The sequence below is a fragment of the Acomys minous genome, assembly GCF_964271855.1.
Source record: "Acomys minous genome assembly, chromosome: 1".
Lineage (NCBI taxonomy): Eukaryota > Metazoa > Chordata > Mammalia > Rodentia > Muridae > Acomys > Acomys minous.
In genome coordinates, this window is record NC_140483.1 from 175992081 (window position 1) to 176014366 (window position 22286).

General features: G+C 39.7%; 1 protein-coding gene across 6 annotated transcripts in view; it reads left to right on the forward strand.

The window, feature by feature from the left end:
* ADAMTSL1 (ADAMTS like 1) overlaps positions 1 to 22286 on the forward strand; it is an 888380-nt gene that overhangs the window by 688759 nt on the left and 177335 nt on the right. For 4 of the 6 annotated variants that reach the window (XM_084779022.1, XM_084779024.1, XM_084779025.1 and 1 more), the window contains exons 10-14: positions 501 to 639; positions 11832 to 11882; positions 16300 to 16504; positions 18128 to 18275; positions 20772 to 20856. In XM_084779022.1, the coding sequence (XP_084635148.1) occupies positions 501 to 639; positions 11832 to 11882; positions 16300 to 16504; positions 18128 to 18275; positions 20772 to 20856 (628 nt within the window). The remainder of the gene's footprint in view (positions 1 to 500; positions 640 to 11831; positions 11883 to 16299; positions 16505 to 18127; positions 18276 to 20771; positions 20857 to 22286) is intronic. The other 2 variants (XM_084779023.1, XM_084779027.1) reach the window with 1 other exon arrangement.

Consider the following 22286-nt stretch of genomic DNA (forward strand, 5'->3'; position numbering starts at 1 on the left):
AGGCTCCAGAGTTGCAGCAATTTAGCATCCTTGTATAACAAGTTTGGTGTTTTGCCTGCACATATGTCTATGTGAGGGTGTCAGATCTTGGTGTTACAAACAGTTGTAATCTGTCATATGGATGCTGGGGATTCAACCTGGGTCCTCGGAAACAACAGCCAGTGCTCTTGACCACTGAGCCATCTCTCCAGACCTTCTGTTATATTTTTATATTACATAAAATAAACTATTTCTTACCACAGTTTTATAATCTGATTATGTTCTTGTATAACTCAAGCCCTGTAGTATAATCAAATAATTAAAATGAGCGATTACTTGAGAAAGGCGTAACATTTGAGTCCTACACCATTAGTGAGACTTCCAATTATATATTTGTTTTCCCTTGGAAACGACTTAGGCATTGGGAGTAATTTCCATTAACGGGAGATGGCTCAGAGTCATACAGAAGTACATTGTGCTGACATGTGCTTTAAGCAGCCTGCTTGGTCTGATGCTTACAGGTTACCAACTGACGTCGGCTGAGTGCTACGACCTCAGGAGTAGCCGTGTGGTCGCCGACCAGTACTGCCATTACTACCCAGAGAACGTGAAACCCAAACCCAAGCTCCAGGAGTGCAACTTGGACCCTTGTCCAGCCAGGTCAGTCCAGTTTACCAGTTTTATTTATTTATTTTTTAATCAGAGATATAAATCAGGTTCCCGATTAGCCTCTTAGATGAAAGCGAACATCTACCTTAAAAATAAACGACCCTTTCCTGTCCCGCCTACCCATCAGCTGTATGTTAGTGGTACCCAAGCTCCTTGCTCTGGATGCTGTGTGATGCCACCTCAGGATCTATGGACGCTCTGTAAAGTGTTCTTCACAATGAAGGCCTCTCTTCCTCCTTTGATCATTTCCACAGCCTGACATCTTGTTTCTATCCTTGACAAAGTCCCGTCCAATGAACATCTTGGTATCTTCACCAGTGAAATGGCTTAATGTCTCACCATTCTGCCCACTCTTTCCCCTGTCTCTGATCAGGGATGTGGTCACAGAAGGCTGCTTGTCAGGAAGATAGCAGATCTATTATTCTACCATTATCAATCCACACAATTAATTAGGGTCGTAACCAGCCTCAAGACAGTTTTGCTACCTTCGAACAGACTCGGCCTTTGCTAACTAGAAGCCAGGGCTTATTTCCAAGTCAGATTTTCTTGAGGATCTTTTTAATTAGAAGGTCTAAAGATATTTAAACCTTTAACACCTTCACACACCGGTGTTTGTTTTGGAGAAACCATAATTGGCCCCCCCCCCGATTATTTGGAAGATCAGGAATCAGGCAGACTAATGAAATGTCTGGATGATGAGTAATAGGGGTGTGCAGGTGGAGGATGTGCTCGTGGGTGGCGCCTTCACTTAGCTGCAAACACTGGCGAGGGATTCTTGGTAGTTGCAGCTTACTCATCTACAACTTACTAGAGAGCATCTAAGAAAATCTTTCTCTGCAAAGCAATCATCAGTCACAAATACTAATGGCCATAACACCCTTTCTTATTGACAAAGGATATCTACCTTATATTTTAAATCATAGTTTGCTAGTTATGTATGCATGAAAGAAAAGTTCTGAAGAGCTAGGCTGTTATAGTGGTGGCATAGGTGGAGGATATGCCATCTGGATATTGGGAGTGATGCAAGTTTTTTGTTTTCTATTGTTGACATTTTAAAGTATGTATGCCTGTGCTCTTTCTACCTTATGTCATGAATTCTAAGCTACACACGTGATTTGAACTTACTATTAAAAATTACTGTTTAGAAATCATAGGCATACTTCATAAAAGCAAACTCATCAAAAAACCTAAAAGAATAGATATCTTATAGCTTCAAATTCTAGCTTACTTTGTGTTTACATCAGAGTATTGGATACTGAAAGTTGGCTGTGATCTAGAACTAAATAAGATGTTAAATTTTTGCTTGGTTTTGCTTTAGGAATGTTGAATACTTGAAGTATTTTTAACTATGAGAAGTGTAACCAATTCCATTGAACTTTATTTTTAAATTATTCTATTTAAACATTTTTTATCCATACCCATAATGGGAAAAAGCATATTTATCACCAGTTTAGATGAGTATTCATTATTTTCAACTTAGTCTCAGAGAGACTTAAAGCCTTACAAATGTGTGTCTGTGCAGGTTTCTATGTGTGTTTCTAGGAGAGATAGAATCGTTTCCTACTGTTCCATCAAGCTTTGCCTTACCTGGAAAAAAAAAAGCTTTCATGGAGAAGTGGCCATGGAAGAGGGTTTGAAATGAAAACACTGTTGTTAACAGTTTGAAAAATATGTTTGTAATGAGAAAAATTTAGCCTTTGTTTTAGTCTTTAATTTTTACCCACTCTTCTCTGTGGGAGTAACATTTTTGGCCCATTTCTTATTATCCAAAGACCAAAAAAAAGTTACATTGAAAGAAAGCTGCCTGTTCAGTCTATGCCCTGTGTTATTTTAAACTATCTAATATAGCAAACGCATACATGTTGGGACAGCTGGCTATTAAAAAAGAAAGAAAGAAAGAAAAGAAAAGAGAAATTGTAAGTTAATATCAGAAAAGTAGTTTTTATTGGAGATCTAATTAGACAAAGCTGTAAAAATTAAGACAGCAGTAGGTGATGCTTGAGGGAGGCTGCCTGTGGTGGGTGGGGGTGGGGATGTGAGTCTACAGCTCAGCTTAATGTGTTCTCGGCTTCTTGTGGACTTCATGGAGCTACTTCCTGTGCACTTCTTCTAAATTCCAAGAGAAAACGGGAAGGGGCGGGCTCAAAGCCGACAGGAGAGATGTTCTAAGATGAAGCTCTCTCATTGGACAATGGAGTCAAACCACTGAGCAACTGATTTCTAGGGACTTCAGATTTAAGTCAAAAGGAGTACAATGACTTTAAAACAATACCTTTGTATCCAAAACTAGCATGCAGGTAGCAGAGCTCGCAGCATAAGCGTGAATCCCTGGCCTCCAAATATGAAGCTATGCATGGCCACACATGACTGTAACCCCAGACTAGCATGGTGGGGACAGAAGGACCCCTGGGCCTTGCTGTCCCCAGCCTAGCTCCAGATTCAGTTAGACACTCTGCCTTAAAGGACTAAGGTATGCGTAATAGAGCAGAACACCCAACATGATGCTTTGACTTTCCCTCCTATAACAGCACATGGACAAACACACACATACACACACACACACACACACATACACACACACACACACACACACTATTTAGTAATGACACTAAATAATTGTTCAACTTTTACCTAATAAACCCCAAGCCTCAATTTTTCTCCTCAGGAATGCCCCCACTCCTTACCATTTGTGCAACTGCAGAAGTCCTATCTCCTTGTCAGTTTGCTTTCCCATCTCCTCTTTTGGCTTTTCCCCCACTTCCCTTGTTTCCTGTTCTTACATTCTTCATCACATCCCATCAGCCAGCTGCCATGGCAACAGATGATGCTGAGCAGACAGTGAACACCTGGGCTACTCTCTTCAAAGGATTTCTATGCTCTTATCACTTTCTCTGCTTCTAAATGTTAATTTTTTAAATGTTGATAAGTTAAAAAGCTATAATGAAAATAATGAAACTCATGAATGCTCCCCAGTGCCCAAGAGAAGCATTGTTATTAGATTCACTGTTTCTTTTTGGTCTTGTCAAGTGTTCATAACCCAGATGGGATTCGGCTTCCCAGAGCTGACACCTGGTGTTCAGTGATTCTGCGTCCTTTCTTTCCTCTTCTTAAAGTCAGCCTCGACACCCACACTGTGCAGCAACCTGATTTGCTGCGGAGGCAGAACTTCAGATAATTGCCCTGTCTGCCCGATGGTAGAACGTAGCTGGCTGCCCAGCTATTCCTCTCACCAGAGCTTGGTTGGTTCATGTCACTTATGCAGCCATTTTTATGAAGTGATAAAATATTTCGTTCCTTTGCCAGAAGTGGCCCCCAAAAGGGAGACAACACTTAAGACTAAGGAAAAGGGAAAAGTGGTATAAAGATTTAATGGGTCTTTGCTAAAATTAGTACTGTTTTTTCATTGGCAACTCAGAGCCATTTATGTCACAGGGTGATCACGTGTTCTTACACACTCTGCTGTAGGTGCCCTGATAGTCCAAGTTGGCCATTCCTAGAAGTCCAGAGACACTGCACCCCTGCCTATCAGGGTCTACTCCATGACATGCTTAGGTCTCTGCTTTGTGTTTGCAACAGTTATGAGCCTTCTCCATGCAGCAGACACCCAGCATCTAGTCACATGTCAAACCTGTCCTGAGTCTGCCTTGCTATAACTGTCACTTACACCAGAGGAAGCTTTGCTGAAATTTATATAGCAGTTTATGCCACTTTTGTCTCGTTGGTGGAAGGTCACATTTATTAAGCAGCCAGAGAACCAGAATGCATTGTGTATTCTCAGAGCAGTTTGAAACATAAAACATGCAACCTTTGGCTGTTGAAGACCTCAAGAAGGTGCTATGAAAAGATAAGAGAGCTACCTTCATAGACACCTTTGCTACCTTGCACAGCCCTTTGGTTTTTTTTTCCCACCAAGGCAGTAATGAAGTCGAATTGTGAGGGTTAGAAAGGTGTAAAACCCTCTCCTCATTATGCTACCATGGTCACCTTCACTAGTAAACAAACAAAACTACAACTAAATTCCACCCCCTCTTGGGAATTCAGAGCAACAATAGTCAGCAGATGCCCGAACTTGAATGCCCCAAGTGGCAGTTCTGGTGAGTCAAGTGGTATTTGGTGTTAGTTGATTGTTTTGTATTTTAGGTTTTGTTTTTCCAACTCTATTTTCTATTGACAAAAAAAAATCTAAATTATCACTGGTTGGGGACCAAATTGTGGAAAAGAGGTCTTAGATTTGAATCCTAGTGTAAGCATAAAGAAATATTCTTCGTATGGAAAGACAGTGCACATGGGAGGCATATAAACAACTGGATTTCCATGCTTATGAGGAGACCAACAGTAGAGCCTGGTGGAAGAAATGAGAGCTTCGGAATGACACAGCTTGGCTTGAGGCTACAGAGCTGCCACCTACGAGCTGAACAGCCTTTGGCAAATTACTTATTCTCACTAAGCCTCAGATTTTCATCTGTAAAGTGACAATAATAACAGTGCTTACCTCATAAAGTTGTCACGAGGGATAAATGCTACCATACATTCACAGAGCTTAGTGGAGGGCCTGACACACAATAAGCACTCAATAAATGTTAGTCACTACAGCTATGACAGAGATTGTGGCTGTGCTAATAGTATTGATGCGACCTTGAAAAACTGCTCTCTAGACATTGGGTTTTTTTTATATCCATAAAAGATGGAATTCTAGAATTCTGAGTCCAGAAAGTGGTTCTCTATGGGTTGTTCTAACAACAGGACACAATCCATAGGAAAACATCATCTTGAGCGTAAATCACATTTTTGGGGATTGTAAGCTAGAGATGATCTTACGCAGACTAATTCCTGAGCCTTGGGCACCAACTATCAAGCAGAGCCCTCATGTAACCAGCTGTGAGTCATTGCCAATTAACCCATAAGGCAAGCTTATTTAAAGACTAGAAAATGGTTGACTTATTGAGCAAGGAAAAGAAAAACTGAAGGTGTCTTTAATCATGCACATCTTGATGTAGTTTGTTTTACTGCAACAACCAAATGATTTAGAAAATTAACAACTTCTATCTGGCAAATCTCATTTAAATAAGTGGCAAAAATAAAATCACAAAACCTCATTTCTACTTCTGTGGATTTATAAGGGATAGCAAAGCAGAGTTGTGCTGTATTTCAGCATATGTGATCATGCATTTGGGAAGCAAAGCTCAGAGACACACCACCTAGTACCTGACAGTGAAATACTTGACTATACCCTTAACTCAGTTATCAAGCAATTCATTTCTTCTCTCAAGCCAGTTCATACTAATTGATAGTAAGCTCCCTTCTTATAGTACCTTTCAAATGCTTAGTAATGAATTATTTGTGCAGTTCTTTTAATTACCCTGTGAGCCACTAGGAAAGGTAATGTCATCATCCTCATGTTTAATTTCAACCTACCACTGTGTAAGGCATTTCTTTACTTAACATGTTTAGTTTCCCATCTGTAAAAATATAACACTTCTGCCAGGTACTGTGAGGATTCTGTGAAATAAAGGTATAGACCTCCTAACCAGGTGCCAAGTACTGGACAAATCACAGCTACACCCAAACAGCCTAAGTGGCCTGCCCAAAGGCATGTTTTGAAGACGCTGACATGTTCATTCCCTTGGTTTAGTTTTACATTCCCCGTGGAGGTAACAGGCCCAACAGGGATAAGCAGCATTCTTGAGTGTGGCTCCAGCAAAGCAAGCTGGGGCATGAAGCTAAACGGTCCCTGTTCCACAGTGTCTCCCTCTACAGAAGCGCTTCCTGGATACCACTATTCCCCACAGTCACCCAGCCACCCACGTTGCCTTCAGCAGCCAGGGAAGTCAGCTTCCAATGCAACGTAGAACCATTTCCGTACAAGTTTGCATATTTGACAAAGTGAGCAATGTTATAGACAAAGCAAGCATCTTTCACGTAGTCACAAGCATTGGTGCTCATGCAAACCGTTTTCTGGGATCACGACAGAAGAGGGAAATAAATTCTAAGGAAATGATAGTCCTACTTATTTAAAAGCAATACAGAGATGGCATTTATTAATGCCAAAAAAATATCAGAAATAGAAATTGTGGAAAGTTTTTATCATTTAATCTAAGATGCTAAAACTCTTCAATAGTTAGTTTTATAGCAGAAAATGAATTTTTGTCTGAAAATTTTTTTGACATCACATCATTGAATTGGGATTCAGGAGTCTTAAGTCTGGTTCCCTTGCAACACAGGTATCATCAATAATTTGGCATTACTGTGGCTTTTAAAAAATCAGAACCACTATATAAAATATTTTCTCAGTTAATTTCACCTTGACTCTGCTAAGGGCAGTCATTGTTTCAGAACAGTGGCAGGTGTTAGAGGAGGAAGAATTTGGAGATAATCATCTTAGTGGTTATCAAGCTTGGAGCTCAGCAGCCACCGGGCAGGAAACAGTAATACAAAGTCTACAAACCTGAGTTTCTTGCCTTCCATTTTCTCTTCATCTTAAAATCCATGATTTGTTCACCACTTGGGTTCATAAGATGGAAGCAAAGGTACAGGTGTCCAGTACTCAAGGTCGCATACCTAGAAAGGACATAGCAAGAAGAACACTGACATTCAACTTTGAAGCTTCTTGTGTGATCTTCCCCTTATTAGGCCCTGATCCTCTGTGTGCTGCCTCTCACAGAAAATCAAAATACTTGAGCCTCTTTCGACATTCCCTTATATATACTCACTTATAATTGGGCACTAGCCCAAAAGGCATGTCTCATGAACGTCTTTACTTACCAGAAGATTGGGATAGATGTGAGGACATCCTACTGGGACTCTAGGTAAGAGAAATATAGGAGAATGGGGAAATAGAAGGATCTAGAGGGTCCTGGAAACCTACAAGAAGAATATCGTAATGGGTAGATCGGGGCCCAGGGAGGTCTGCTCAAACTATTGCACTAACCCAGGACAATACAAGTCCTAAACCCTTACTCTTATCTAGCCAATGGACAGGACATTCTCCACAGTTATGTGGAGAGCAGGGTCTGACTCTGACATGAATTCTGGTGCCCCATGTTTGACTACCTCCCCTTGATGGGGAGGCCTGGTGGCACTCAAAGAAAGAATAAGGCTACCAAGATGAGACTTGATAGCCTGTGGCCATATAGGCGGGGAGGAGGTCCCCCTCAGTCATAGACCTAGGGGAGGGGAATAGGGTGAAAGCGGGAGGGAGGGAGGAACGGGAGGATACAAGTGATGGGATAACAATTGAGATGTAACCTGACTAAATTAATAATGATGATGATGATGATGATGATGATGAAGAAGAAGAAAAGAAGAGGTGGCTTTGATTACTGCCTGGAAATCATCTAAAGAAGATGGAACCTCACAGTCAGAATGCTATAGCACCTATGACTTCATTCTTGAAAAAAAAACTGTAGTTTCCTAGTCTTTGAGGCTTAATGTTTGGTACCATGGGAAAGGTGACAAGGGGTCAGCTAAAACCTGGGTCCCAAATTTGCCCAAGCTGAGTTGGGTTGCCCAGTTATGAAACAACATGATGTTTATACATACATAATATACATACAAATCTATATTACATATATATGATATATAAATATATAGATAGGGGATAGATAGATAGATAGATAGATAGATAGATAGATAGATAGATAGATAGATAGATAGATAGAACTTCATTTGTTAGATGTCTGTGGAGTGAATTACATTTGAATTCTTGTTGTAAAGAAATATTTATCACAATAATGTGAATTCCACAACTGAGTAGTGTGACCCTGATTCTGGTTTGACTTTTTAAGGTCCTGGCTGTTGTTCACAAGTTGCATCTTAGATAATTCCTGCATAAAGCCTCAATGATATTTAGGTGATACGTGGAATTGGAAGTGATGGTCTAATTTAATTAACTTGTGTCAGTTCCAAAACTCCCATCTTATACATATTTTTTAAATTAAAATATGACTTTATTTTAGTATTCCAATTGCTTACAGTAAGAAAAAAATATCCAACCCATAGGAAGCAGAGTTGTTAAGTATTTCCTTACTATATGTGTGAGATTCCATATGCATATATATGTATATACATATGTGTACTTATATGTGTACATGTGTATACCTGGGAACACATACATACAAGCTGAAAATTATATTATAGATGAAATGTGAATATATAAGTGTTCTAATATTGTGGAATTAATGATATATTCTAATTTATATTTAATTTTTAGTTTCTATATTATTAAAAAGGGCTCAGAGTGTTTTATGTTCCTGTCCTGTGTAATATTACATTATAAGAACCTGTCATAACATCACAGCATCAGATAGTTGAGTAAGCTGTGTGCTTTGAGTAGATGAGGCGGGAAGCGGCTCTCACTTTCTTATCCTTATCTTCTGTTCTCAACACCCTTCGCAATGAAAGTTTTAGATGGAGTCCTGTCACTGCCGCTGTGAAGATACATTACTGGAACAAAGGAGAATGAGTAGTTTGCTCTTGCATTGTCCCTTTGTGGTAATTTTTAAGAATCGTGTTCACTTCCTCTCCTCCTGTCCACACACTCAGGAACATGTCTAAGTGTATGCACACAAACACATTCACATCCAGACCCAAACCTGGGTCCCTCAACAGCTTCTCTTTCCACTACTCTTCATGATGTACGCTTTACCTGAAAACAAAAACAGTGGGACTTAAACATAAACAGTGAGCATGCGAGGCAAGACTGGGCGGGCAAAGATCAGGGCTGTAGCTGTAGCCAGTGCCCCGGGAGGCAGCAGAGCCCAGGCTCGAGAAGATGCATTTGGACGGCTGGACAGAGCACCATTGTTTGGCTATAGTTCTGTTTTCACAGGTGCCACAGGGTCTTTTCCAGTCTTCGCCATGACCCATGCCACAGAAAGACAAACAGACCCATAGTTTTGCTGGAACCAGGTTTAAAGCTTCGTGTTCAGACACAAACACGACTTCCAAGTCGGTCCAAAGCACAGCTCAGCATCCCGACGTCTCTACTCACCTCATTATCCCCTTTCTTCAGCTCAGCTTGTCTTGCTCAGTGGTACTGTCTCCATTTCAAATATCATCAGCTGATAAATCAGTTGACAGAGACCTGCAACAGCTCGTTCTCATATCGAAGATGACAAATTATAGCCATAAATTTTCCCAGGGCAGAAGGCAATGGTATGCACTTCTGCATTTAGAAATTGATATAGAAATGAATAGATACAAGGGTTAAGTAAAACCTAACTTCAGCCTATTTGATTTATACCCTAATTTGCTTCTATTAAATAACAGTGTATGCCCAAAGTTTTAAAAGGATTTTCAGACATTCTTTAAAATACCATCATTTTTTTAAATTCTCTTGATTATTACAAAAATTATTTCAAAGAGATCTTGTGCTTCTAACAAAAAGCAGGATTAATCTTTTATCAAAAAGAAGTAGAAAAATGGGATATTTAACTCCAAAAATGGGGAAATTTTAATATGATAATCACTTCATTGCTGTGTTGAAGATCCATGCAATTCATGCCCATAGGAGCCTCACTCGCAGCAGCATTGTGGCATACTGCTGATGCACTCAGGTGTGTACCATGAAAAATTTTATCAGGAAATGGATAAAAACCCGTCAAATAAATAAATTCAGAAAATGTTCTTCTGTAAAGTAAATAAGTGAACAAACATTCCATCCTGGAAATCGGCCTTGACAAACATGTTTCTATTTTCTCTGAAATACACCTAGGTTCTTTCTTGTATCTCCTTATGGTTTAGCCAGTGTTTTGGGTCCTTACAATCAGTCCTCTTTTTCTTTTTCTTTTTCTTTTTTCTTTTCCTGATTTTCAGCCAGTGTTTTTGCTATCTGATCCATAATAATCCCAGCCCAACCTTTCTACTTAAATGCCTAGATTTTCTAGCTACATTTTTAAAAGCATGATACCAACCCATATCAAATTATAGAGTCAAAATGAAAACCTACTTATTTAAATGTAAGTATAAATATACTGGACATATTTAAATTATCATGTAGATATATAAACATATACACATGAACCCCCAAAACACAAACAGGATGTACAGGTCCCTTTAATGTTTAAGATGGGGCTCCATAGCACTCGTCATATGAGAATAAACCGTCTTCTGTGTGTGCCCTTCCATGCTCTGTACCTGCACTGAGCACTCTTCATATTCCACTTGTGAGGGAGGCTCCGCAACCCTAGCGCTTTTCTTCAATAGCCAAGTAGTAAGACATTTCTCACCATCCAGGGGGCGTGGGGAAGGGGCGCACTCCTCAGCAAGGAGCCAGTCTTACCAATGGGAGGTATTCATTAAAATCAGGAAATTGGATAGTGTAGTTCCCTGGAGACCTTCACACGGCCCATGCTGTCCTTTCTTGTGCATCCTTTGGCCACGCAGCATGTAAAGCCCTTTTTGTGGCTCTCGAGACATTACTCTGTCTCTGCACCTCAGAGGTTTCTTTCCCAGAGTATTAATGACAGCCACAGCAGTCACAAGCATCGCAAGAAAGCAGTTAGCCCTGTGTAATATTTTATAGACAAAACCACTTTCCTGTTTGTGAGCAGCTTCATGACTTCTTTGAGGTAGGGAGTTTGCTCGTGCTCACCATTGCCTATAACATTTGGTAGTTCCTTACTCCCCTTTATGAAACATCCAAGTGGCTACCCTCCAGGTATTAGTAAATCTTTAGATCTGCCAGCAGTGGGAGCCTATTTGCTGATGCGTGTTGCGGTCTTGTCAGTTCTGTGGTCCATAACCTTCTGCTTACATAGCTTTCTCTTTCATCAAAAGTGAGACAGTAACTGTAATTGCTCCACGGGCATCTGGAAGTAACAGTAATAATGATGATAATAATAATGACCTCATAGGATGGATAATTTGGGGGATTAAAGAACATTTACAAGCTTATTGTGCCATAGCTAATGATGAGGTGCCAAAGTTTCTCACCATCTCCCTTTCCAGTGGTATTTCCTGCTTGGATCAGAGCACTAATTATAGAAAATAGCGTCTTCAAAGAGCTCTCCCTCGTCCAGAGCATACGCTAGCACAAATACCCAACTGTGTCAGTGTTGTTTTCAGAGATGATTTATGAATGTTGTTTTGCAATTGTATAAAAAATGTGTATGATGTAATCATTTAGTGTTTATTTTATTGTGTGTACCTTCTACTCAGAGGGTTGGCATTGTTGTTCCTAACAGTGACGGATACAAGCAGATCATGCCCTATGACCTCTACCATCCCCTTCCTCGGTACGTAAATCAATCATCCTGATGTTAGAATTAGCAGCTCAGTCTTCTGATGCTTTTGGTGTGTGTATGTGAAAACGTAGACCTGTCGATTCTGTGGTTTTCTGGGAATAAGATGGTAGATGGGAGATTTTTGCAAGCCCATTCTGAGCTCTCCTTTTGACTAATCCTGGCCTGCTCAGACAGTAAGCTTGTCCCTCGGAGGCCATTTTCATAGAAGCACATTTCACTGGAGTGGACACAGTACGTCACTGTCGTTAGCTGCAGTACGCCTGCTTCTGCCCTGTCTTTAGTTCATCCCTTTTGCACTCCGCCTTGGGCTCCTCTGGATAGGAGCCCGCTCATTACAGAACCATTGCCAACTTTAACAAACCCTGCCTGAAGTGTGATCGCAACACTGTGAGTGTAAAACTTCCACACGTGGAATTATCCTAATAGGGGCTTCATGTGCCCTTCTTTATTTTTGGAGAAGTATAATCCTCTAAAGGCAATTCCTTATTCTTGTTATTCAGAACATCTTAAGCCTAAGTTTTTTTCAACACATAAAGATCAGTTGCTGCATGGTTTTGCTAAAGTATGTTTTAAAGACCAGGAAAAAAAAGAAGAAGGTATTCAAATACTTTAAAATGACTTTTTATTTTTATATTTGTGAAAAAACCAGAGTGGCCGATAAATGCGCCAGTTGTCAGTTGTATCCCTTGCTGTATCGGAAATAAGCTCCACAGGTGGCAGAAATTGAAATTAGTTTTAAATAGCTCTGCTGTTTTCTTTACTAATTTGACCCCTAGGGAGTCAGCTGCTGTTTAGAGTCACAGATTTCAATGAGATCAGAACAGTTAACATAATCTACAGTAGTTGGCTAAATCCTCAACCTGCAGAAATATAACTGTTTTGAACAGCAAAATTCAGTAAATTTAATTGATAGCCTCTGAACTCCTAATATATTAGAATCTAATTAGATGCTAATCCAACTCTCCAGTGAGACATCAGTATCTTAGTCCTAGCTCAGTAATCACACCCACAACCTAGATAAGTAAATGTGCATGTCCACACTGATATGATAATGTGCTTTATGTATGTATTCACATATGTATAAACGCATATACAAGTATTTACATGCTGTTCAGTGTCCAGTGAAAATTCTCCAGTGACTGGCAGGAGACTGTCTCGTCACTGTTGTAGTAGCCATGTGCAAAGGGAGACTGACTGACCACTGGATACCATTGTTGTAAAATGTGTCACTAAATGGCTACCTGACCAGTCAGCTGGCTCCCACAGTGCTGTAAACTGCACTGATAAAGACAATAATAAGTGACGTCAGAGTGTTCCTTGGGCATCTTTGTCCAGAAGTCTTCTCCTCAATAATGTACGGAAAGAAATCAAAAGATAGATGTATTTGAGCCAAGATTTCCCTTGATTTTCATTTCTGTGTCTGAAGAGTAGGTATCCTAGGACACATGGTTTTGTTCATATGGAGGAAAGCCACGTATTTTTAAACAGTGGTAAAGTTGGGTGTCACTGTGAACAACGTTGAGTTTGTTTCTCCTCTCAGGAAATGTCTAGATTCTTGCCATCCTCCACGGCTTTTCTCATTTATATTTTTCTGGTACAAGTAATCCCTTTTATATGGGTGTCTTGACTTTTAGAATAAAACTTCCCTCAAATGGCTAAACCCGGGTGCTGCCTCCAATGCCTAGTGTCCCACTTGCTGGTTTTTGCACAGTGTCCTGTGCACTTATTCAATATGTCTGTGCACCTCAGCAGAAAGGGCAGGTCAGCTAGCAAGGAGGCTGCGTTTCTGGCCCTTTTACTTCTCACTTCCAGTAGTTCCGATGCACACAGTCTGCTGACTGGCAGTGTTCTAGTGAGTGGCAGCTAGTCCTATATGTGGGTTTTCACTCAACAAACTTAAAGTTCAGACAGCTTTCAAAAAACAGTTCCTAGACCATTGAGACAGAAAGCTTCACTCTTCAAAGCATTTAAATAGGTTCCAGACAAGTATAGGTACAGTACACAGTTAGAACAAGTTAGGTTGTTGTTTCCTACCCCCTGCCTTTGACTGAGCCTAAGTCTCAATGGAACAATGTATCATGATGAACTATCTCATGGGTGGCCCATGCCTCTTAGTCCCAGCACTCGGGAGGCAGAGGCAGGCCGACCTCTGTGAGTTCGAGGCCAGCCTGGTCTACAAAGAAAGTCCAGGTCAGCCAAGGCTACACAGAGAAACCCTGTCTTGAAGAAAACAAAACAAAACAAACAAACAATAACAACAACAAAGACAATGAGCCCATGTCTCTTTTCTGCATTCTTTTTAATTTTAAAAAATTCGTAAACTAAACACAGTGTGGGTAATTAAAATTCAAGTAAGTTTTAATATATGGCATGCAAATTCATTTGCTATTCTTCTAGGACACAATTCTTGGATATATTTTGTTTGTAGTATTCACCCTCATCACTGTTTTAATATCTCTTAACAAAAGAATGCTATCTCTCATCTGCTGCTAGACTTTAACATACCTAAATTTGTTGTGCTTTAAAGTTCCCTATGGTCTCATTAGTACACGAGGAGTCACATACCAACCTGAATTTGTAAACTCAAGCCATGCTGTGCATCTGCAAAATAGTATTAGCCCCATCTGTCTTGCGATGGCCAGTGAGTGACACTGAAAGAGGACAAACATTCATTAGTGAAACTGCATTGAGACAGAAATTAATCATTCTCCCTTTCACAAGAGGTGGAATTTTAGAGTACCAATTAGAAAATGTTTTCCCTGAAATCATCTAGGTGATTAAATATCCATTAAAATACTGCTGTTTCACTGTCAGAATAATTGCAGCATGAGTATATACTTACGTGTTCGGCCCATCTTCAGCCTGGGCCTGGTCTCCGCCCCCAGCAGGAAGTCACGCAGACATTTACAAGGAGAATAGAACTGTCTTATCCTTTTGCAAGGAGAGCTCTGCAGAACCACTCCATTCCCTTGAAATAACTTTAACTCAACCTCCTAAGGGTAAGAAAGCCTCAGTTTCCCCACAATAACATTTTTTAATGTGTCTTCAGGGGGGGAAATTGTAAACTTGGCAGCATAGCATGGCTATTGGCAGTAGAGACAAAGGCATTTCCCTGAACCTGGACAGTGCAGACAAACTGTAGCAGAAACTTCTCTAATGTGGGAAACACACATTATTATTCTGGCTCCTTTGGAAGAGAAACCAAATCCACAGTGTATGTGAAACTTACTTACAGAGTAATTACAGTCTCCTTGGGGTGCCTACTGCCTGTGAAATATTTCAAAATGTAGCAAGTGAAGTGTGTCAACTCAGGGCCAGTTTGGTTCTTTCTCATTAAAATTAGATCTCTCATGATTCTTTAAGACCTCTTAAGCCTCCATAGCAATCCTAATATCAAAGGGCATGTAAGAGACAGCATAACTCACTTAGTCCCATGATGCTGTGAACAGGAGTTCCACATGTCTAAATACAGGAGAGGAAGGAGTTAGAACGTGAAGATCTGGTCCCAGTCGCTACAAAACTGGAGAAGGGAAGAAGGAAGGAAGGAAGGAAGAAAAGAAGGAAGGAAGGAAGGAAGGAAGGAAGGAAGGAAGGAAGGAAGTCTTGTTGATTAAATTATCTTAAATATCATTGGTAATCTTAACAATGTATCTCCATTCAGTCATAATAAGCCTTTCAACTGAAACCAAGCTTGCTTACAAGTCAAGGAGGCCCTTCCTGGAGGACATCTGTACGTCTGTTACCAGTTAGAAAGTAATATTTGTTATTGACACCTCTGTTCCTCAACTTGCAGACACAGCCTGATCACCTAGATTTTGCTGAGTGTGCAGAGTTCTGGAGCTGACAGTTGCAGAAGGGAGGGAGAAAAGGCTTTTGTGTAGGGAGGATCACGTATGAGCTTTTTCTATTTAAAAAGAAAATCCAGAAGTGATAAAAAAAAAACATTAAAGATAAAAATATCCACCCAAATATAAAACTTTTGTACTAGTCCCTTACTTCAGTTTCAGTCTAAATAGAAATACTTACTGGGTACTGGGATTTAGTGCAAAATAATTAAACTTTAATATGTATAAAAGTATATGCACATGTATGTATATATGTGTGTTATATATACATAGTATATTTGTACGTAGAAACTACAGCGAGAGAACTTCAGATTGAATCTCCATTATTGATAGGTTATAGACAGCCCAGACATCCTGTGGATTGCTCCCCATAGTGTACTCTCTTGTATTTATGCAGAGATTCAAAGTTGAAGCTTTCCTTCTTAATGAGATTTCAGCCAATAGAGAGTTTTGGTCCGCTGGAGAACCAATGGCCGGCCCAGAGCATGGGGTTGGTGTGACAGGTCACTAAGGAGGTTTGGCAAATTGCATGTCCGCCCTGATGACTCCCCTTGCTTCTGTAGGTGGGAGGCCACCCCGTGGACCGCGTGCTCCTCCTCGTGTGGGGGGGGCATCCAGAGCCGGGCAGTTTCCTGTGTGGAGGAGGACATCCAGGGTCATGTCACTTCCGTGGAAGAGTGGAAATGCATGTACACCCCTAAGATGCCCATCGTGCAGCCCTGCAACATTTTTGACTGCCCTAAATGGCTGGCACAGGAGTGGTCTCCGGTAACTGTGCCCTCTTTCTTTGTTCATTAGGAGAGTAAGTCCGCTCTTACCTCCCACTCTCATGCTCCACTGAGTGTCCTGTACAACACCAGCCTTCCCCATGCGAGAAGGTGTCTCAAAACCTGTCATCTTAGTTCCCAGAGGATGAATGCCCCGATCTGATATGACCAAATATTTGTTAATCTTTCTTCAAGTTACTTCAGCTTGTCTTCTTCTCTTCTTTATTGGGAATCAAATCCCTTCCAAGAGTTATTGAGGTTGAATGACCCTTAATCTGTGAGAGCTGCTTCTATAAGAAAGCTCAGTTAATTTCATTTTTACTATACTTTGTCTTCTGTAAAAGGGGTGTGAATAGTTTTTGTAAAAAAAAAAAATAGGTAGCTAGGTATATATTCACTGAGAAGATAAAGGATTAAATAAGAATAGCACAAGTTAAAAATGAATATGAAGTAGAATTATTAAAACCAAAAATGCTACCTATATTAGCTTTCATCTGTTATAATTGAGCTCAAAACATTACTCTTAGCCGAGCGTGTGGCTCAGGCCTATAATCCCAGTGACTTGAGAGGGTGATTCAAAAGGATTACAAGTTTAAAGCCTTTGAGACATAGGTAAACTCTGTCTCAAAATAAAAAGTAAATTAAAAAAGAAAAAAAAGTTGGTGATATGTGATATGGCTCAATGGTAGAGTACTTGCCTAGAGTGTTTGAAGACCAGATTCAAGTTCAATCCCCAATACTGTACACACACACACACACACACACACACACACAGAGAGAGAGAGAGAGAGAGAGAGAGAGAGAGAGAGAGAGAGAGAGAGAGAGAGAGAGAGAGAGAGTTATTTTTGGCTTCCTACTTACATTGTAAAAAAAGCTAAGTGGAGAAAGAGATAAAAAGATGGGAAAGGAAACCACTGTGTCCTTTCCACAGCAACAATAACAGACACGACAGCAAACACTGTGGCTGTCAGGAGAGATTCAATAGCTCCTCCTACGTCATTCCAGCCCCAGGTCTGGCAGAATTCTCAGAGATACTCTTTCCACCTGCCCACTGACTTAGCCCCTGTGATGATTGTTTTCCCATTTCAGTATAATCAGTTGCATTGTCTAGGCCACTTTATAAATCAGCTGTGGAGGTAGTTGAACACCTCTAAATATCCTTGTAGGCGTAAGCATTTCTCATTATTTTGGACAGATATGTGCAAAGTAAGTAAATAAAGTTATATGGGTAATTGAACTTGAGCATGCTATAGTTTTGGGTCTCCTTTGTGGTTCTGTATTTGAGTCTTTGCACACAGTACAACTAATTAATCACTATTTAACTGTATCCTAAAATATTGAAAGGGGTGAGTTAATTTTCAATTAATATCATCTCTGAAACCCAGACAGAACAAAGATCTAATAACTGGATAGAAGTGGCTTAAATTCACGAGTGAATTTATACATACATACATACATACATATATATATATATAAAATTTTTAAGGAACTATGTCTATATAAGTCTTAGGTGGGAAGTCAAATAAATAAATCGGGCTTTGCCTATGAGTCTCTCTCTCTCTCTCTCTCTCTCTCTCTCTCTCTCTCTCTCTCTCTCTCTCTCTCTCTCTCCATCTCTTCCCAGTGCACAGTGACATGTGGCCAGGGCCTCAGATACCGTGTGGTCCTCTGCATTGACCACCGAGGAATGCACACAGGAGGCTGCAGTACGAAAACAAAGCCCCACATAAAAGAAGAATGCATCATACCCACGCCCTGCTACAAGCCCAGAGGTAACTGAAGCCCTTCATTCTTCCTCAGTGACAATGAATACTCAGGCAACTCAAATCTCCTTGTATTATTTCAATATTCCCAATGTTCTAAGTAATGATTCTTTATAACAGACTATATTAAATAGAGTTGACTCTTTCTTTTCACATTTTCATTTTTTATTTTATATTACAATACTTTAGTTTTTATGCAAAACAATGGTTTTCCTTATGGCATTTTCATTCATATATACTATTCACATATATATTTGTGTGTGTGAGAGGGAGGGAAGGAGGGAGAGAGAGAGAGAGAGAGAGAGAGAGAGAGAGAGAGAGAGAGAGAGAGAGAGCTGTCTGTCTGTCCCTCTGTGCCTCAATGTCTTGTGGTATGTGTGTGATTGCTGATTATGAGAAAAACTGTGTCTTTCTGACTCTGGCTTATTTTACTTAACATGATGATTTCTAGTTCAAATGATCTTGACAACATCCTATATGAAGTAGCACATATAGAAATATATGTGTATATATGTCTCCCAAATCATAAAGCTGTTTGAAAATCATTGCTAACAAATTAGAACACTAGATTGTATACATACTTGTGTGTGAGAGACTTACTATCCACATTTCTTCATTTTAAAAACAAAGAAAGAATCCAAATATCTCTACTTTATTGAGCCTAACATGTGCTGGGAAGTCACAGACTTAATACTAAGGAAGCAGAAAACTATTACTTTCTATATTGAAAATTAAAATAATATGAGACTGAATACTAGAAGTATAGTTTGAAATAGAACTGTGATGTATATATATTTTTGAATTTAATAGATGTCAGAAATGATTTAATTTTTAAAAAGAACTTAGAAAAAACTCTACTTAAACTAGAGTCATTATAATAATTATACTGGGTCTTTCAGATCAGAGTGAATATTGATCTGATTTCTGGTCAGTATTGTTGGTCTGTCAGTGAAACAGGAAAACTCAAAATCACAAACATCAGATGTTCAGAATTTTCTATGATATCTTCTTCCAATTTTCGATGCCAAGTATAGTTCCCATTTCTTTCATTGTATTGTTTCTTTGAGACATTATATTTCTATGAAAATCAGCCAGGAAATAGCTCTGCAATATACTTATTATCGCAAATGAGCAATTTTGTGAGGTCTCAAAAGCATAAAATGAAAACAGAAAGACAGACAATTATTCTTAACCATCTCATTTGCAAAAGGTGGACAGGACTACTGTGTGCATGGGAGAGCTTGAGAGGGTTACCAGAGCTATGGTGTAATAGGGCCCCTAGCCTGCTCCCAGTCACATAGTAGGTCTTTCCAGATCGTCCACTTAGTGCCTTCAAAGATGGGATGAGATGGCCACAGGCCCTCAAGGGTTTGAGTCACAAGTATCATAAGCCTGCTATTTTTGTTGCCCTTCAACTGGAGTGGGTGGTGGCGCTGTAAAATGATGCATGCCCAGGTGACGCCTACCTATAAGCCAGGATCTTGGCTTTTGGCAGCTGCACATTTCTTGCTGTATTTCTAGCTACAAGCAATTGCTGGAAGTAGAAGACAAATAGTGAAAACCCAAATAAAAAAGTAGACGATTATTTATTATCTATATCTTTACCAAACAGCTTTAGAGAGAAGGAAAGTCAGTCTATAGTTAACTACCAAGAATAAAATCTAGACTTCTCACAGTTAAGTAGTGATCTTGATTTTGTAAGCATCATTAAAATACCACACAACTCCATGGTGTGTGCATATGTGAACATATTTCTTTCATCTTTGCAATTGTATGTTATAAAATGGTGACGGAGCTTCACTGGCTCACAGTATAAAGGCAAATATGCCCATAAGTGACCATCATAAATATGTCAGAAATGAGAATCCTGGCAGCTACTTCTATAGGAGCAGTTAGAACCTCCTGAGCTCTTCTGCTCCTCCACATTTTCCCTAGGAAGCACTTAGGATTGTGGGTTGTTTGCCCAAAGCTAGATGAATAAGTGAAACACATCAAATCAGGGTTTGTGGACCTTCAGTTGCACCTATTACCTCTGTTACTGAACCGTGGGAGTGATATGGAATAAGTCAGAACTTTACAACGATGTTCCACAAATTTCAGCTCGGTAGTTTATTTGACTTTGATATAATAAACATAAGGTCACACTTAGCCAAAAGGCAAAACACTTAGGAAAATACCACTATATCATCAGTTGTCTTTTGTGTTTATTTTAAAGGGTGTCAAAGGAGCATTGTCGATTTTCTGTATCATTGCTGTCAGTGCTTTGAACGGGGACTTTTATTTAAAAATGACTCTGCAGTTCAGCATAGAGAAGGGAAGTGTGTGTACACTCTAGTGTGAAGAAGTCTTAAAAGCCCCTGGCTATTTGTCACAACATTATTTTTTTTTTGCAATTATGAGCATGACTTCTACATATGCTGCAAAACTAGAAAGTGCTGAGAATGAAGAGCCCTCAATCCTCAGGGAGTTTCTAATCTCTTTCCTTCCTGCTGTACTTATTCTCAGAGAAACTTCCAGTAGAGGCCAAGCTGCCATGGTTCAAGCAAGCCCAGGAACTGGAGGAAGGAGCTGCAGTGTCTGAAGAGCCTTCGTAAGTTCAGGATGGGGCATGCCCTGGAGCAAGTTAGTGGGTCTCACTGCTTCGGCTTTCGTGGATTCTAAGCTATATGCAACTTTCTACCCAAGGAGGAGTAAGCCCTCTGGGCTCCCCAATTAGAGAGGGATCTATTGCCAAGCGTGTTCCTAACTTTTATTCCATTCAAATGAGATTTAGAATTTTTTTCACATTCTTCCTGTCTAAATCCAATCCCACGTCTTCAAATTCCTTCCCTTGGCAAAAAGCCAGAGGTGAGAAATATCAGGCTAATGATATAAAAAGAGATGAGAAGGGCTGGGGATGTAACTCAGCAGTAGAGCACTTGTTTTCCTAGTGTGTACAAGGGTCTGGGTTTAATCCTCAGTACAAGATGGATAAATTGATGGATGGGTGGATGGATGATGGATGGATGGATGATGGATGGATGAATGGGTGGATGAGTGGGTGGATGGATGGATGGATAGATGGATGGATGGGTGGATGGATAGATGGGTGTATGGATGGATGGATGGACGGATGGATGGATAGACGGACAGACGGACGTTCGGGTGGATGATAGACAGACTGATTTGATATCAAAGTCTGGGCAGCATTCCACTTTCCTTATCCCTATTAGTATGGAAAATTCACCAAAAGTTAGGAGTAAATAAAATATATACAAAGGTAAAAGGCATGTAATAGCTTTACCTCTTCATTGGAAAGATTGTAACTTTTACCCAGTTACTTAGGGTCCTATATGAGTTCTGTTTGTAAATCATGAAATCTGGACCAAAAGGCACTAATTTCCCACAAACTTCACAAAAGTAACACAGAAGAGAGAGAGGAGCAGATTGATTGGTAGATCCGTATCCATTGTTTGCGCTAGAGCACCCTGGCAGGCATATCTGTTGCACTGTTTTTACACAGAGAAGTGCACATTCCTGATCCAATCCATATATAGCAAAAGGTAGTGCCCACCTTGAAGACTTTCAGGTTACTTTAATGTAGATACTATGTCCATATGAGTTATGGACATGTAAGACTTGTGACCCAATCTTCAGGAATTCGCAGCTGAGCACATAGGATATTATATACTTTTCAGATTCAAACCAAAGTGTAAATTGTACTAGAGATATAAAATAAAGGTATTCAAATTTAATTTTCTCCAACTTAACCTGCTTGAATCTAAATCTGATAAGATTTTTTTCTAGAATGTGAAATTGTGTTCCTGAGTATCAAGAAATCTCAGTAATCAATGGTCACTTTGTAAATCAATTGTATCAAATTACTTTATTTTCCAGAAGTTAAAAAAATAATAAAAATAAAGATTAATTAATTAAATGCCATGATTTTACTTAAGAGAACAATTCAATTAAACATAAAATGTTTACCATAAAGTTACTACGATAATTTTTTTTAAAGAAAAACCAATTAAAGGTGGCAGA